At 44.6% G+C, this 19,281-nt stretch overlaps 1 protein-coding gene across 1 annotated transcript; it reads right to left on the bottom strand.

Moving 5' to 3' along the window:
* Positions 1-10,451: 10,451 nt before the first annotated feature.
* On the bottom strand, positions 10,452-11,699 carry LOC119359025 (splicing factor U2af large subunit A-like). The gene is made up of 5 exons (XM_037625382.1): positions 11,546-11,699; positions 11,297-11,341; positions 11,117-11,173; positions 10,819-11,019; positions 10,452-10,723 (listed from the first exon to the last, which is right to left on the bottom strand). Exons 1-5 carry the CDS (start codon positions 11,594-11,596, stop codon positions 10,586-10,588), a joined length of 492 nt encoding a protein of 163 aa, XP_037481279.1. The 5' UTR covers positions 11,597-11,699; the 3' UTR covers positions 10,452-10,585.
* Positions 11,700-19,281: the final 7,582 nt, after the last annotated feature.

Below are 19,281 nucleotides of genomic sequence, written 5' to 3' on the forward strand. Positions count from 1 at the left end.
CTCTACATTTACCTACGGGATTATTTATAAACCTCAATAATTGTTATTTAGTGCCAAGTTTGAGCATGAACATTGTATCAGGATCTCGTTTAATACGAGATGGCTACTCATTTAAATCCGAGAATAATGGTTGTTCTATTTATATGAGAGATATGTTTTATGGTCATGCTCCGATGGTCAATGGTTTATTCTTAATGAATCTCGAACGTAATATTACACATATTCATAGTGTGAATACCAAAAGATGTAAAGTTGATAACGATAGTCCCACATACTTGTGGCACTGCCGCCTTGGTCACATAGGTGTCAAACGCATGAAGAAGCTCCATGCAGATGGACTTTTAGAGTCTCTTGATTATGAATCATTTGACACGTGCGAACCATGCCTCATGGGTAAAATGACCAAGACTCAGTTCTCAGGAACAATGGAGCGAGCAACCAACTTATTGGAAATCATACATACTGATGTGTGCGGTCCAATGAGTGTTGAGGCTCGCGGTGGCTATCGTTATGTTCTCACCCTCACTGATGACTTAAGTAGATATGGGTATGTCTACTTAATGAAACACAAGTCTGAAACCTTTGAAAAGTTCAAGGAATTTCAGAGTGAAGTTGAGAATCAACGTGACAGGAAAATCAAGTTTCTACGATCAGATCGTGGAGGAGAATACTTGAGTCACGAATTTGGAACACACTTAAGAAAATGTGGAATAGTTTCACAACTCACGCCGCCTGGAACACCTCAGCGTAATGGTGTGTCTGAACGTCGTAATCGCACTCTATTAGATATGGTGCGATCTATGATGTCTCTTACCGATTTACCACTATCCTTTTGGGGCTATGCTTTAGAGACTGCCGCATTCACTTTAAATAGGGCACCGTCGAAATCCGTTGAGACGACACCGTTTGAATTATGGTTTGGGAAGAAACCTAAGCTGTCATTTCTAAAAGTTTGGGGATGCGATGCTTATGTCAGGAAACTTCAACCTGAAAAGCTCGAACCTAAATCGGAAAAATGCGTCTTCATAGGATACCCTAAAGAAACTATTGGGTATATCTTCTACCTCAGATCCGAAGGCAAGATCTTTGTTGCCAAGAATGGGTCCTTTCTAGAGGAAGAGTTTCTCTCGAAAGAAGTAAGTGGGAGGAAAGTAGAGCTTGATGAAGTATTACCTCTTGAACCGGAAAATGGCGCAACTCAAGAAAATGTTCCTGAGGTGCCTGCACCGACTAGAGAGGAAGTTAATGATGATGATCAAGATACTTCTGATCAAGCTCCTACTGAAATTCGAAGGTCCACAAGGACACGTTCCGCACCAGAGTGGTACGGCAACCCTGTCTTGGAAATCATGTTGTTAGACAACGGTGAACCTTCGAACTATGAAGAAGCGATGGCGGGCCCGGATTCCGACAAATGGCTAGAAGCCATGAAATCCGAGATAGGATCCATGTATGAAAACGAAGTATGGACTTTGACTGACTTGCCCATTGAACGGCGAGCCATAGAAAATAAATGGATTTTTAAGAAGAAGACAGACGCGGATGGTAATGTGACCATCTATAAAGCTCGGCTTGTCGCTAAGGGTTATCGACAAGTTCAAGGGGTTGACTACGATGAGACTTTTTCACCCGTAGCGAAGCTGAAGTCCGTCCGAATCATGTTAGCGATTGCCGCATTCTATGGTTATAAATATGGCAAATGGACGTCAAAACAGCATTCCTTAATAGTTTCCTTAAGGAATAATTGTATATGATGCAGCCCGAAGGTTTTGTCGATCCTAAGAATGCTGACAAGGTGTGCAAGCTCCAACGCTCGATTTATGGGCTGGTGCAAGCATCTCGGAGTTGGAACATTCGCTTTGATGAGATGATCAAAGCGTTTGGGTTTAGACAGACTTATGGAGAAGCCTGTGTTTACAAGAAAGTGAGTGGGAGCTCTGTAGCATTTCTCATATTATATGTAGATGACATACTTTTGATGGGAAATGATATAGAACTTTTGGACAGCATTAAGGCCTACTTGAATAAGAGTTTTTCAATGAAGGACCTTGGAGAAGCTTCTTATATATTAGGCATCAAGATCTATAGGGATAGATTGAGACGCCTCATAGGTCTTTCACAAAGCACATATCTTGATAAGATTTTGAAGAAGTTCAAAATGGATCAGTCCAAGAAAGGGTTCTTGCCTGTTTTGCAAGGTGTGAAATTGAGCTCAGCTCAATGTACGACCACGGCAGAAGATATAGAAGAGATGAGTGTCATCCCCTATGCCTCAGCGATAGGTTCTATTATGTATGCCATGCTGTGTACCAGACCTGATGTAAACCTTGCCGTAAGTTTGGTAGGAAGGTACCAAAGTAATCCCGGCAAGGAACACTAAACAGCGGTCAAGAATATCCTGAAGTACCTGAAAAGGACAAAGGACATGTTTCTCGTTTATGGAGGTGACGAAGAGCTCGTCGTAAAGGGTTACATCGATGCTAGCTTCGACACAGATCTGGATGACTCTAAGTCACAAACCGGATACATGTATATGTTGAATGGTGGAGCAGTAAGCTGGTGCAGCTACAAGCAGAGCGTCGTGGCGGGATCTACATGTGAAGCGGAGTACATGGCAGCCTCGGAGGTAGCACATCAAGCAATTTGGGTGAAGGAGTTTATCACCGACCTAGGAGTCATACCCAATGCGTCGGGGCCGATCAAGATCTTCTGTGACAACACTGGAGCTATTGCACTTGCCAAGGAGCCCAGGTTTCACAAGAAGACAAGGCACATCAAGCGTCGCTTCAACTCCATTCATGAAAATGTTCAAGATGGAGACATAGAGATTTGTAAAGTACATACGGACCTGAATATAGCAGATCCGTTGACTAAACCTCTCCCTAGGGCAAAACATGATCAACACCAGAATTCCATGGGTGTTCGATTCATCACAATGTAACTAGATTATTGACTCTAGTGCAAGTGGGAGACTGTTGGAAATATGCCCTAGAGGCAATAATAAAAGCATTATTATTATATTTCCTTGTTCATGATAATTGTCTTTATTCATGCTATAATTGTATTATCCGGAAATCGTAATACATGTGTGAATAATAGACACCAACATGTCCCTAGTAAGCCTCTAGTTGACTAGCTCGTTGATCAACAGATAGTCATGATTTCCTGACTACGGACATTGGATGTCATTGATAACGAGATCACATCATTAGGAGAATGATGTGATGGACAAGACCCAATCCTAAGCATAGCGCAAGATCGTGTAGTTCGTTTGCTAGAGCTTTTCCAATGTCAAGTGTCTTTTCCTTTGACCATGAGATCGTGTAACTCTCGGATACCGTAGGAGTGCTTTGGGTGTACCAAACGTCACAACGTAACTGGGTGACTATAAAGGTGCACTACAGGTATCTCCGAAAGTGTCTGTTGGGTTGACACGGATCGAGACTGGGATTTGTCACTCCGTATGACGGAGAGGTATCACTGGGCCCACTCGGTAATGCATCATCATAATTAGCTCAAAGTGACCAAGTGTCTGGTCACGGGATCATGAATTACGGTACGAGTAAAGTGACTTGCCGGTAACGAGATTGAACGAGGTATTGGGATACTGACGGTCGAATCTCGGGCAAGTAACATACCGATTGACAAAGGGAATTGCATACGGGGTTGCTTGAATCCTCGACATCGTGGTTCATCCGATGAGATCATCGTGGAGTATGTGGGAGCCATCATGGGTATCCAGATCCCGTTGTTGGTTATTGACCGGAGAGTCGTCTCGGTCATGTCTACATATCTCCCGAACCCGTAGGGTCTACACACTTAAGGTTCGGTGATGCTAGGGTTGTAGGGATATGTATATGCAGTAACCCGAATGTTGTTCGGAGTCCCGGATGAGATCCCGGACGTCACGAGGAGTTCCAGAATGGTTCGGAGGTAAAGAATTATATATAGGAAGTGCTATTTCGGCCATCGGGACAAGTTTCGGGGTTATCGGTATTGTACCGGGACCACCGGAAGGGTCCCGGGAGCCCACCGGGTGGGGCCACCTGCCCCGGGGGGGGGCACATGGGCTGTAGGGGGTGCTCCTTGGCCTACATGGGCCAAGGGCACCAGCCCCAATAGGCCCATGCGCCTAGGGTTTCCAAGAGGGAGGAGTCCCACTAGTGGAAGACACCCGTAGGTGCCTTGGGGGGGGGAGGGAAACCTCCCTTGGCCGCCGCCCCCCCTAGGAGATTGGATCTCCTAGGGCCGGCACCCCCCCTTGGCCCTCCTATATATAGTGGGGGAAGGAGGGCTTTTGATCCACGCCTTTGGTTGCCTCCTTCTCCCTCTCCAACACATCCTCCTCCTCCATAGCGCTTGGCGAAGCCCTGCCGGAGTACTGCAGCTCCATCAACACCACGCCGTCGTGCTGCTGCTGGTGCCATCTCCCTCAACCTCTCCTATGCCCTTGCTGGATCAAGAAGGAGGAGACGTGGCTGTTTCGTACGTGTGTTGAACGCGGAGGTGCCGTCCGTTCGGTGCTAAGATCTCCGGTGATTTGGATCACGTCGTGTACGACTACCTCATCCCCGTTCTTTGAACGCTTCCGCTCGCGATCTACAAAGGTATGTAGATGCATCCGATCACTCGTTGCTAGATGAACTCATAGATGGATCTTGGTGAAACCGTAGGAAAATTTTTGTTTTCTGCAACGTTCCCCAACATATGCTACTTTACATTATGAAGGTAATAATTTAGACTAGTGTCATATGCATAACATTAGTCTAAGTTACTCCCCACTATGACCAGCCTTAAACTACCCACAGTGGGAGTAACATAGGTGGTAACATCACACTTATTTAGGCAAAATAAATGATGTGGCATGTAATTAATGAAGAAAGAGAGGCATATGGTAACATAGCTACTTACTATAACATCATACATATCAAGAAAAGATGAGTCTACAACCTAATAAAGGAAGTGATGCATGACACAACATATATGTTACTACCCACTATGGAGGTAGTAATATAGACTAGTAACATATGCATGTTACTACTCTAAGTTACTCCCCACTGTGACTAGTCTTAGTACGTGTCGCACCATCACTCTCCTATTCTAGTGGTAATAGTACACGCTGGGCCATACCAACTAATTATCCCTTGGCCACCGGGCCGCACCAACACTCTCATTAATACCCCGGCGCATAAGACTAGCCACAATGGAGAGTAACATACACTAGTAACATACACATATCCCTATACTATGTTACTACCTTCATACTGGGTAGTAACATAAGTGTGGTAACATGCAGAGCTTCATTTATTATGTTATAGACTCATATTGCATTGGGACATGTGATGTTACAGTAACTAGCTAAGTTACTACTACTACCTCTCTCCTCATTAACTCATTGCCACATAACCAAATTTGCTGAGTTGGACTCGATGTTACTGCTGAAGTTACTCCCACTGTGGCTAGTCTAACATCTTGTTTCTCAAGAGTACGTAGCAATCGGTTCTCTTGGAGTTCAACAAAATGAACAGTAGCTAAACTGGAACTAAGGTGACCGATCATCCACCGATGGGTAGAAATATGTCCTTGATGCTAGGTTAGAAGTAGGATGAAATTAAGTTTGCTACAGATCAAATGTACTTTCTAAAATTTATTACTTTCACACTGATTAGGTAATTTCTTATTTGAATATCGAACCATTAAGTTCCTTTTTAGCATTATATTTGATATTTGTCTAAATATTGTACTCCCCCCGTCTCAAAATAAGTGTCTTAACCTTAGTACAAATTTATAGTAACGTTAGTATAAAGTTCAGACACTTATTTTGAAACATAGGAAGTACAAAATAAAAAAAAAACTTGAATTCATATAATAAAGTGCAGGTATGCCTTAGTTATATTACTAGCCAAGCCCGCGCGGCGGCACACCGCGCCGCATTGATGCATCATGACGAAAATGTGCTGCATGATAATAATTGGGTTACTTTCTTTACTAATTTGGATTTAAGACGAAGGTTGTATGTGTGCAATGTGGGGGTTATTATCTGGCAAGCAACGCAGAACCGTTGGAAAACCTAGATTTATTCATCACATAAATCGATGTATTTTACAAAGTAGGAAGTATATGTTGCTACTCTCATACTAAGAACCACCATGCTGTAAATCGAACATGTTACAATCATTTATAGTTTATATCTGTCTTTGGGAAGAAATATATAGTAGTTGATGTTTCATTTGAACCATGAGAGTGTTTGTGCTGGATCCAGAAGTAACTGGTTGTGGTGAGAGAGATGGTTAGTAAACCAAATGCATGTTATATTTCACATGAATATGCAGAGGAGGCCGATAAGATCATCATAGCATAAGAAAATTTTGCTTTACCCACATCAACATGTTTCTGATATTCATTCTTGTAGAGGTTTTTCCACTGTACATTTCCTCCATGATCATGAACTAATTATGTGCTAGTTTTTGTATGAAAATAAACATGCCCTAAATGGCACGGAAATTGAAATTTACATAAACATGTGAAAGCTTAGGTGTTGCAAAAGGTTACACTCATAGTTGCATCCAAATACTCAAAGAATACCGACCAAAGATAATCACCGGATAATGCCATGACCATATTTTATGCTACTCATTAAAATTGCCTACAATGAAAATATCACATTTTTACTCTCTTTTTCCAATATTTGATAGACAGCTTGGTTTTTTCGCATCCTTTTGATTGATTTTTTAGTGGTTAACTGTTCACACATTGAATCCCCAAATATAATGCATAAATATTACCCCCTCTGTCCCATAATGTAAGACGTTTTTTGACACTAGCTAGAGTCAAAAAACGTCTTACATTATGGGACAGAGGGAGTACTTATCAATGATTTATGAAACAAGGTTTGCTTGGAAAATTTTAATTAAATCAATACAACTTGCAGTTCTGCCTTCTCCAATTGGTTAATGTGATTATAAACTTATAATTTATAAACAGTTTAAGTTGAAAGAAACTAACTTCTTGCCTAGAGATGAATGTGTACGCTGCTCTCAAATCCCAATTCTAATAAAGAGGCTTTTTACAACATGAGCTAGATCTGTTGGTCCAGTATTTGTTTAGGCATGTCATATAGTCGTGTGACTTTTCTTATCTACGATGACCTTAGAGACCAAAACACCCCATATGTTAACATTGATGTGAAACATGATAAGTATGATTAAGCAACCCAGAACTCAAGAGCAGGGAACAAAGAAGTGCATGAACTATGCAAAGAACCATCTGCGTATTACATCTAGTGAAAGTCTACATTGATTGCTATGTACTCATGTAGTGTGAAGAACACTCTTATATTATGGGACAGAGGGAGTATAAGTCAATGAATTTATTTATTGAAGCACTCACAGAATTGCCATCATTTGAAGATATGCGATGTAGCTTGTCATCCGATCACCTGAGACAAAAAACAGAGTTATAAATTTCTCATATCATTGTAGCCGTTAAAACACTAATACAGCTATTATTCTAGTCACTAAAATACATGAGCTACTCAAATAAAGATTCAAAAGCCTCTCACTCTGAATATATTTTCCATACATAGAAAATTCCTCCAACCAGGCTCTAACAGTACGATGGGTCTACAAAATATTTTTAAATAGACCAAGTACACAATAAATAATGTAACTACAAAGAGCCTCAATTAAATTTATCTTGCTTTTTTAAGGGGTTAAATTTTTCTTGCTGAAAATGTAAGCAGCTAGCATTAAAAAAGATGCTTCATGCTAGTAATACTCTTCTTATGTTTTCTTTTGTCTTGTGTGGTCTATTTTTTTTTAGAAAATTGTAGAACCATCATCTGTAATCTTAGGGACGCTGTGTGGTACGGTTGTTTCATGCACCTACGATTTATATCTCTATCTCTATCTTTTTCTGGCCATATGGGATTACTTGCTGCATGCACTGGATGAATTTTAGCGTTGATATGACCACGTCACGTGCATGGGTTTTGGGCTTGATGTGACCACATGCATGGGAGTAGTAGATCATGTGTCTAGTTGCATAGGAATTGGTGACCATTTTGTTCTCTTACTGGCTGGTCTAGCCATTTTTTCCTGCTTGCATGCGTATAACATGGTAGGTATTGCCAGAATTTTCAAGAGTTCATTTTTGGAGTTTAATGTAGCTGATTTTCCCTCAGATTTTTGTATGCGTGCCGTCAATAGCCTTGACATATAATTTTTGTTAATGGTGCGCTAAGTTGTTGTCACAATTTAAAAGAAGATAATATACATTGATCAACTCACCTTGAATGAAAATTATAGTGAAAAAGGAAAGGAGAAACGGAAAAGCTCACTTAAGCCTTCAAGGTCATCTTTTGAAGCGAGATGAGATCAAAAAAAGAGATGGTCAAATTCCTGAGAGGAGACAGCGGATGATACCATGCTCGTGGCGACCTCGCAAGCGCCCTGCTGCACCACGCTCTGGGCGACCTTGCCCGGCGCCATGACACACTCTCATGACGCTTCGCGTAGGCGAAATCCATGCTACGGTTTCGTCGTCCCCTGAGGCCCTGATGCCGGGCGTGAGATCACAAAGACACGACGCCTCTTTTGCGTCTACAACATACAATCCGCGAGCGTGAGGCAGCTCACGGGGCGCCACGCCAGGGTGCATGGCCAAGAGCGAGCTGGACAGTCGATGTATGCTCAGTTTCTTGCAGCTGCGCGGAGGTGGGCACAAGGGAAGCTAGGGGCGCCATATCGCGTCCGCTTCGACAGTAGCCTAGCCGAGGCGCCATATCGCGTTCGTTTCGATAGCACGGGGCGACGGGGCACCGGCGGTCCGGGTGGGCGCGGGTCAAGGCGCAGGCAACACGGGGCGACTGGCAGCCTGGCAGGTCGAGCACGAGGCACGCCTGTGCGGCATAGAATGGCAGGGTGCCGTAGCCGATGGCCTAGGCAGGCGTGAGATCGAGCCGGCGGCAAGCTGCGAGCTCGAGCTCGGAAACATTATCATCGCATGCACTCGTGACGACGTTGATGACACAGATGACGGCAACGCCGCGTCGCCGTGGCCTGAGTTCTGTCATAGCTTCCTCTCCTCGGCCGTGGCCTCCGCAGTTAGCACATGCCTCCCGTACACCGTCTCCCTTTGCATGCCGCAGTGATCTGGTTGGCGATCACAATCGGCCAGCAGGCGATGGGGCAAGTGAAGAACCGACACGCGATGGGGCAGTGAAGAACCGGCAGGTTGCGGTGGTGGGAGGGGTAGAGAAGCCCATGCAGGCTGCAGCCATCCCTCCAACGGCGGACGGCGTGTGATATATTGCTTCCCCTTATGCGACATCGTTGCGGCGCCGTCGTGTTGCCAGATCTCTGCAGCTGCGACGGATCATAAACTCAGCACGAAATGGAGTGATCAGGAAAAAGGAATCATCAAGGAGAAAGACGGAGGGAAGGAGAGACATGAGGCGAGGGCATCCTGCCGCCGCTGCCCTCTTGTGCTGCCGTTGCTCGCTGCATCCTGCGGACCCCCTTATTTATACGTGAAGGATGCACATCTAAGAAGAAGGCAACCGGCAATCCAGAATCAACCAACAAACCGGCCGGACAGCGTGTCGACACCAACCGCCCATACACCCATGCATGCATCAGCGGCAGTCCAACAAAAGATAAACACGTAGGGCAAACTCAGATAAAGCACCAGACCAGCACCGCATGCAAGGTCCATCCAAGAAAAGAAAGAAAAAAAGACTGGAAACATCCAGCGAGGGGAATTCTTGAGAAGCCCACCAAAGCGGCAGCCATCCATATTTCGTACAAAGAAGCAAAAAATCTGCCAGGAGATGAACTTACCCGCACAAAACAGAAAATACTAAATGAACCAAACCAAGCTGCACACATGTTCAAAAAATTTGAAATGAAAACCTAGACACACCACTCATTTCTACACATCCACGTACCAAAATAATACACGTGCCAGATTCAAACCTACCCAAGAGTCACTTTCACCCAAGTGGGTGAATCTTGGAGCGAAAAGCTCCCGGATATAGAGGCTTGGGTATTTTTCTTTTTTAATTTTTTGGACCTTTTTTTTTATTTCCATCCCGCCTTGAATTTCTGGAAAAGGGCCCTGCTTAGGACATTCTAATGGATTCTACACATTTGAGTCCCTGATACATGCGGTTGTGAGCAACACAATCATAATATAGTGCAAATTCTATTAATTCTATAGATCAACATTAGGATTGCCATCTAACTATACGATTGAACTTCTATCAATTACCAGTGTGGGTAAACATTCGAACAAAAATGCTAACCGTGCGGACAAATACGGGATTTTTACACCCCGCAAAAAGGGGGATTTTACAGTTTCCCCGGGGGGTGGACCGGCACCCTCACCTATTAACCAATCACAAGCTGGTAAATAAATCCTCGTTGTAAAACCCAGTAACTTATTCGTACGTGCAACATTACTGTCTTTCCAACAGACTACATATTATTGTATTCCACTAATGATCAATCAGATTTTTAAACATATTATGCTTAAGTATGCTTTGAGACACATAATTCTTACAATAAAGATAAGTAAGATTTCCATTTTATCCATCATAGTCCCCAGCAGCAAACTTGTCCTCGGGATAGAACACAGCAAACACCTGCCTCCCCTCAAACCACATCCAATGCAACATCGTCTTGGAATATGCTGCGCTGTCGATATCGGCGTATTCCAGAAACACCTACAATGCAACAAAAATGTTGATTAATTCCCCTCTTCGCTATGTCTCATCTCATCACACCAAATAAAACCAGGAGGACACATGTACGCAAGTACCTTGCCAACTCCGGCGACCGGAGCGCCGCTGGGGTCCGGCCGTGGGACGACGGTCCTCCTGAGTTTACCGCCGGATCTCTGTCCTTCCGCCGTCATCCTCCAGCAAAACTTTTGGTAGTACTCATCGTCTTCTAGCTGGTCTGGAGAAAACATTTGGCTCAAGCATAGCACCCTTGTCGTCCCATCTTCGTACACGGGCCTCTGCTTAATCAGCCAGAGTCAGAAACTGATTTTAGTTAACAATTTATAGCCCAGCGTGAAGGCACAAAAGGAGTCCAAATGAGTCAATACTAATTACCCGAAAACCTCCGAGAGGAACTGGCCTATAGTAAAAAAGCCATGAACATGGAGGACCCTGCACACAGAATGTCGTTAATTGTTTATCAGTTTTGCGGGGTGAAACAGCCGTTAACCTAAATAAATAGGACGAACAAATAACCTAAATAAATAGGGAAACAATCAAACAAGCCATATGTACCTGCGGTGTCATGCTGTATGGTGACTGGTAGATGACTGGAATCAGCTGGTCCATACAAATTAGACAGGGAGAATATATTAGTATGCTAATAAAATAAGATCATAATATTAAGAGTTTGACAAATTATTAAGCGAGCGGATGCAGAAAGTTTTTTTCTTTCTCCCGTGGCGAAATCCCTGGGAGTGGAAGTGAAACCCTAACTAATCGACAGAGATCATATACTATGCGAGATCGGCGGGATGCGCGAACCTCCTGGGAGCCGCCGTCGGCCGGCGGGGAGAGGTCGCCGTGGTTGGCCATGCGACGCGGCGGCGATTCCGTGCGTACGGCGCTGCTCGTCCCCGATCGCTGTGGATTTTCTTTTGAGGGGTCGCTGTGGAATTTGGTGGACTCGGGTCGGCGTGGGTGGTTTGGAGACGGTGGATTTGGGCTGTCAGTATATATAAGGGCCGTAGCCCGTAGAGGCCGTGCGGGTCCGATTTCAGGTTGTGGTCAGGTCTCATTGGCTGTTTCGAATATTTCTCTGTCTCTTTCTAAAAAAAAGAATATTTCTCTGTCTTGTCTAAAAAACATTCTTTGTCGTCTTCTAAAAAAAGAATATTTCTCTCTCGAAAACAAGTGGTTAGACAAAACCTTTTTTATTCACAAAAAAATCCCCTTTTTTCCTAGAGAACCACACTCCTATATCTTTGATTGTTCTGTTTTTCCGTTGGATGATTTATAATTTTTAATGACTTTCTATTGTTTTTAAGGATAGCAAAAGCCTCTCATGCCAATCGAGTTTTATAAGGATTGATTTCTCTCCTTAATGCAAAGGCGGCAGAGCTTTTAAGAAATAAGAAATAATAATAGGATGAGGGTGATCCTCTTTGGTACATGGAAATCTGTCCAGGTGTCAACACTTTGTAATGTGACACTAACGATAACGATTAACTTTGACAAGATTTGCCAAAATCAAGCCAAATTTTGTCACTCTTTAGTTATGATTCAGAATTGTTTGGCTGGTGTGTCAGTCATAGCTTATGTGATTGGCTCATGTAATCATCTTTATGACTAGTTGTGGTATTATTTTTTCACTTTACTTTTAGGTCATGTGAAAACTATCTTGAACATTTGGCACCTACTCCCTCCGCCCCATAATATAAAAATATTTTTGACATTAGTGTAGTGTAAAAAACGTTCTTATATTATAGGACAGAGGGAGTACTAAATAAAAATGTGTTAGTCATAAGTTTGCACTCTGGTGTGTCAGTCATAGGTCACGTGACTCCTTCACCTCCGAGTCTTGCACCAAAACCTACCCAATCGACGACAAGGGCTCTCGTGCTTGTATTTCCTTTTGTTCTCTTTGGGTGATCAGTTTGGCAGATCGTTTGCCACCTTTCAAAAAAAAATCTGCTTTCAAGGTTTGTTAAATTCCAATGGATAAAGTTTGTTGGCTTCTTGTATGCGAACTCACTCTGTGCATTTTAAAACCGAACCGAACCAATTTTAAGGTTTTTATGTTTTCTGGTTTCAGCATGGTATGAACTTTTCATGACATTATGAATTTTAGTTTTTATGAAATATACCAAAAACCAAACGGATAGCCGAAGTAAAAATATATTTATTTTTCTTGAAGCGAACAACCATACAAAGAATCAATTTTTTATGGGAGACAGATTCCCCGCTAAGTACGTATATTTTTTTTCTTGTAACATAGTTGCTTTTTTCCACGTCCATATAGGCATGCATCCATGCATGCATAGATACTTATATATAGTTTTATATTGTTGTATAAATAAAGTATGTGCTTTGAGTCATAAATTTGTAAATTATTTATTATGTCATTTTTAAATTCGCATCGGCTTTAATTAATGTGGTATATACCAAAATCATACCGAGATAACTTGGTATATATCAAAATTGAACTGTATCTTAATTTCATACCATATTTATCAAAGTATTAATAGCATATAAACCGAATGCACAGAGTTAATGCAAACTTCAGACTAAACTCTAAATTTTAATGTGCTTCCAAGACAAAAATGTCAAGTGCTAAGCTCAATAGAAACTACTTCACGGGAAGCGGATTAGGAGCACTCGGGTGCTACACCCCCCTTATTCAAAAATAAATTAATAATTTAGAAAAAGTCAAAAAAATTATGGATATATTTTTGAACCAAATATGACTAGGTATTGTACTCATATAAAAAGTTTGGCCAAGGAATGATTCTCGTTGACTTCAGGGAAAAAAGACAAATTTATGATGACAATATAGCATGAATAGTACTTGTATCTAGTATTTTTTCGGATATCTTTAACCCCGGATACAATAAAAGCCATTCCATGTTTAATCTTTTTATACGAGTGCAATACTTGGTCATGTTTGATTCCATAAAAAGTTCCGGAATTTTTTGACTTTTTTTGAATACTAAATTATTTTTGAATATAAGGGGGCGTAGCACCCAAGAGCTCCTATGCATTTTCGCTACTTCACGACTGCTTCATGTGTCGTCTATGCAGCATGTGTTGTGCAGCACGGCAGGCGCCACCATATCAAGTTTCCAAATTAGTGAGAGCATCAGGGTGACACGGCAAAGGTGCTGCACACATTCGTAGAAATGCCACTGCTTCAAAGATTCTGCTTAACGGAAACCCTGGCAAGACGTCCAGACATGCAAAGGGCCTCCGTCAGGGCGATCCGGTATCTCCGATGCTCTTCATCCTCGCCATTGACCCTCTCCAACAGATCCTACATCTCGCCTTCCGACGCGGCATCCTCAAACCCATTTGTGCAAGGACGGCTAGATGTAGGATCTCCCTTTATGCTGACGATGCGGGCATCTTCGCGAACCCAGACAAGGATGAGCTCCACGCGATTTCTGCAATACTGAAGACCTTCGGGGAGGCTAGCGGACTGATCACAAACTTGAGCAAAACCAAGGTCTTCCCGATCAGATGTGCCGGCATTGACCTCCAAGATGTGCTATCAGCCTTCCCTGCCAAGATCGCCTCCTTCCCGGGACGCTACTTAGGGCTACCCCTGCATTTTCGCCGCCTTAAAGGGGTTGATCTGCAGCCCTTCATCGATAGGTTCGCAGGCAGACTACCAGGATGGAAAGGAAAGCTTCTCAACAAGCCTGGCAGGGTGGCAGTCGCTCAGTCGGTCCTCACGGCCATGGCCACCTTCCACATCACAACTCTCAACCTGTCAAAGGGGACGCTTAGAAAGATCGACAAAATCATTCGGGCCTTCATCTGGCAAAAAGAGTACCAAGCTCAGACTTCGGGAGGCCACTCCCTTGTTAACTGGAAGACCGTTTGCCGTCCAAAGCATCTGGGCGGCCTTGGGATCATGGACCTGGAGAGATTTAGCCGCGCCCTGCGCCTCCGGTGGCCTTGGCTGCTATGGACTGACCCAGAAAGGCCATGGGTGGGATCGGAGCTGCCGTATGACGTATCAGATATGAGCCTTTTCCGCGCATGTACCTCGATTACGCTGGGCAATGGGCAGAAGGCGCTATTCTGGCATGACAACTAGACAGGTGACGGTCCACTCAAGCTTCTTGCTCCAAAGCTCTACAAGATTGCCTCAAGAAAGAACAGATCGGTGCAAAACGAGCTCATGAACGAGAATTGGATCAGGGCGGTGGCTAGGCTGCAGTCCATTCAGCAGCTGGGTGAATTCGTATCTCTCTCGAGTCTCATTAGTCAAATCACCCTCCTCCCTGACCAAGACAACACCATCCACTGGAACTTAACCACCTCAGGGACATACTCAGCCGCCTCTGCCTACGGCGCGCAGTTCCTTGGCTCCTACCCTTGTGTCGACACAACTAAGGTCTGGTCTGCAAACGCTGAGCCCAAGTGCAAGTTCTTTGCTTGGCTTGCTCTACACGGAAGGATCCTCACTGCGGATATGCTGGCTGTGAGGGGTTGGCCTCATGATCCTAGATGCCTGCTTTGTCTCCAACAGCCTGAAACAGCAATCCACCTCTGCAAAGATTGCCCCTTCACGGTTGCGGTCTGGAAACAGGTGAACATCTGGACTAACGAAGGCGTTCCTATCTCGGGCTTCCTCCCCGAGCCAGGAAATGTGTCCGACTGGTGGGACAAAACTCTCATTTCACAGCCCAATCAAGTGCGCAAGAGGCGCAGTGGAAGAATCATCTACACGATATGGTCCATTTGGAAGGAGCGTAATAGGTGGGTGTTCACGGGACTAAGGTTGACGCATCGCGAGGTGGCGGCTCTAGTCCTAGACGCAATCAATCAGCGCGACCTGGCGTTTACGGGCACTCTGCCAGCCGCAGGCATTGGTTAATCTAGCTCTAGGGTTGTTTTTTCTTCTTGTGGTTTCTGCAACGTTCCCTTTAAACGCTCACCCCTCTGTAAATTGCGTTCTTTCGCCATCCCTTCTATAAGAAAAGGCAGTGCTCCTGCCGGTTCCTCAAAAAAAAATGATTCAGAGAGAGAGGAACTGGTGGAGTGGTAAAAGGTGTAGTGTTAGAGTGAGGCGTTTTGGCTCCCAGCACCATTTGCACCTGCGCTGAATAAAAAAATCAAAATAAATACTAGAAAAATTCAAAAAAATTCAATATGTTTTGGTATGGTAGATAATTTGGTATGTGATGTTCGGTCCAAATTTCAAATCATTTGAACATCTGAGTAGCTCTCGGCAAAAAAGACAAATTTGGGGTCTGTTAAATAGTGTATTGTTCGTATACTGTTTTAACCCAATTTGTCTTTTTTGTTGGGAGCTAGTCAAATGTCCAAATGCTCTGAAATTTGGAGCGCACCTCACGCACCAGATTATCTACCATGCTAAAAAAGTGATATACCTCATGATAGTGTTATCTCTACTCCTAATGTAGCAGTTGATAGGATTGCGTCTAGATTTTTTTGTCCCACCACTTTCGTCCGGGTTTTTTCCGACCGGTTTTTTTGTCCCCTCCCTCATCTCACTGGTTTAGTTTTGCGTCACCCTCTCACACAACGAAAAATATCTGAATGGATCATAACTTTCCATTCTGACGCAAGTTATTTAGTAATGTTTTTATGTGAAAAAATCAATCATGACTAATCTCTAAAGATCAAATCTAAATTAATTAACATTACCATAAATTGCTCAATCACATTAATTAGGAAGCAAAATAACTGATTTTTTAAGAAAATTAATGTGTAAATCATAAAAAAGAAATCTCTACTATCTAAAAAACACGTCAGGTTCCTTTTCCTGCCAATGACCGCGTCCTACCCTCCCTTCGACGACCCACCCCCACGATCGGTTCCTTCCCCCCTCGCCCCCATGTCGATAGCCCCTCATGAAAAAAGCCCTCTAAGAAAAATAGGATCTCTCCCTATAAAACTTTCTCTCGCCGACCAAGCCCTATCTGAGGGAGTCCTGGATTAAGGGGTCCTCAGGCGTCCGGCCTGTTGGACATGAGCCGGACTAATGGGCTATGAAGATACAAGACCGAAGACTCTCACCCGTGTCCTGATGGGACTCTCCTTGGCGTGGATGGCAAGCTTGGCGTTCGGATATGAAGATTCCTTTCTTTGTAACCAATTTTGTACAACCCTAGTCCCCTCCGGTGTCTATATAAAATGGAGAGTTTAGTCCGTAGAGGCAATCATAATCATACATGCTAGACTTCTAGGGTTTTAGCCATTACGATCTCGTGGTAGATCAACTCTTGTAATACTCATATTCATCAAGATCAATCAAGCAGGAAGTAGGGTATTACCTCCATAGAGAGGGCCCGAAACTGGGTAAATATCGTGTCCCCTGCCTCCTGTTACCATCGACCCTAGACGCACAGTTCAGGACCCCCTACCCGAGATCCGCCGTTTTTGACACCGACATTGGTGCTTTCATTGAGAGTTCCGCTGTGACGTCGAAGACAGGATTGATGGCTCGCCTTGTTATCAAGGACAGTATCACTTCTGGAGGAGCCCTCGCCTCAGGCCAAACCCTGCGGCTGGGCGGCTTTGCCATGACCGCCCGTCTGGCCGTTAAGCCGACGATGACTTCTCACGTCATCGAAAATCGCCTCCGTGTCGACTCCGAATACTCCAAACGGATGGATCCAACGGAGTTGACGTCTTTAAACGAACTCCTGGATCGCATCGCCGCCTTGGGGGTCGCTACAGACTATGATTGGATTGGGCTTAAACCCAATCAGAGAGAAATCAAATCTCCGCCGATAACCCATCAGATAGCAGTAGTAGAGGAGCAAAACAACAACTCTTCCTCTGTACTGAGGACGAACTATGTTTGGATTTCCGAGATCGAAGAGCCGGATACCTATCTGCGGAACGACACACCTTGTCCTTCGAACCTAGAATCGGATAGTGGACCTGAAAAATCAGCTGATATCCTGGAGCCCGAACTACAAAGCTCGGAAGTTCCTCAAACTCCGGATCCCAAATTGGGTCAGGGTTAGGATTTAAAGCTACCCACCCACCCAGATATACGCGATCTCACGTACATACGATAGCAGTCTCAGGAAACAGTCCATCACTTTTGGGCTAGATTCCTCCTTGTCAAAGACAAGATTAAAGATTACCGCGACGAAGACACGATCTCAGTATTCTGCAATAATTGCACGGACGAAGGAATCCTCAACACCATCATCCGCCGTCGTGTATTACACTTCGCCGACTTGGCAACCATAGTACAGAAGTACTGCGCAATGGAAAGCGCCTGGAAAACTCAGGCAGCTCGCTGGGAACCCCGGTTTTCACTCAACCCCTCTTCTGGGCAAAAAGGATGCACCCTCGCGGGACGCCCGACTCAGTGGTAAATAAATCTAAGCCCATTACGGGGCGCGGAACCGTTCTGGAGGGATGGCTTGATAGGCCATTCAAAATACACACAACACGGGATACCATACCAACCCACAGCCTTAGAGCATGTTGGATACTCCGGCAAGTGGCCAAGAGCGGCGAGGATATCCTCACCAAAAATACCTCAGAGCAACTCCCCCCGGAGGACGGCGACCTCAGGGTATTGACGGTCTTCGAGACTTTCGCTTCAAACAATCGGCGCAAAAGGGCCCTCCGTGACCTCGCCGAAGTCTGCCACGTTGCAGAAATAAACCCCTGGAACGACATGGCAACAACTTTCCATGCTAGTGCTGAACCAAAATGCCGGACAGTCCGGGCACCAGCCGCCTTGGTCCTTAATCCAATTGTGGATGGTTTTCGGCTCACCAAAGTGCTCATGGACGGCGGCAGCGGACTAAACCTCATCTACGAGGACACACTCAACAAAATGGAAATAGACAGGAGCCGCATCGAGCAAAGTAGCACGACCTTCCAAGGAATCATTCCCAGTCGGGAGGCGCGATGCGCGGGAAAAATCACGCTCGACGTGGTATTCGGCACGCCGGAGAACTATCGGTCCAAAGAGATAACCTTTCAAGTGGCCCCTTTCAACAGTGGATATCACGCCCTATTGGGGCGAGATGCATTTACACGCTTCCAAGCTATACCTCATTACGGGTACATGAAGATCAAGATGCCCGGGCCCAATGGTATTATCACTCTTGCCAGTGATCCGGACATAGCACTCTGCGCCGAAAACAAAACCGCATCCCTGGCCCTCGAGGCACTGTCTGAAGCCCTCGCGACCGAAGAGTTAACCGCACTACGCTCCATGGTGGATAGGGACGGCATAATCCTGGACAAGCGACCCAAATCCACTTCCTTTAAACCAGCAGATAAAATAGTCAAATTTCAGGTCCACCCGACGAACATCCATCGGGGCACAGCTAGACCTAACGGTCGACGTCGCGCTACGAGAGTTCCTGCGCGAAAACTGGGACATATTCGCCTGGCACCCTTCTGACATGCCAGGAATCCCACGCAGGTTGGCCGAACACAGCCTCAATATATTGAAGGGATATAAACTGATCAAGCAAACACTGCGGCGCTTTTTCGAACCCAGGTGACAAGCTATGGGGGAGGAGCTAGCCAAGTTACTCGAGGCCGCATTCATC

The sequence above is a fragment of the Triticum dicoccoides genome, chromosome 2A (genome assembly GCF_002162155.2).
Source record: "Triticum dicoccoides isolate Atlit2015 ecotype Zavitan chromosome 2A, WEW_v2.0, whole genome shotgun sequence".
Taxonomy (NCBI): Eukaryota; Viridiplantae; Streptophyta; class Magnoliopsida; order Poales; family Poaceae; genus Triticum; species Triticum dicoccoides.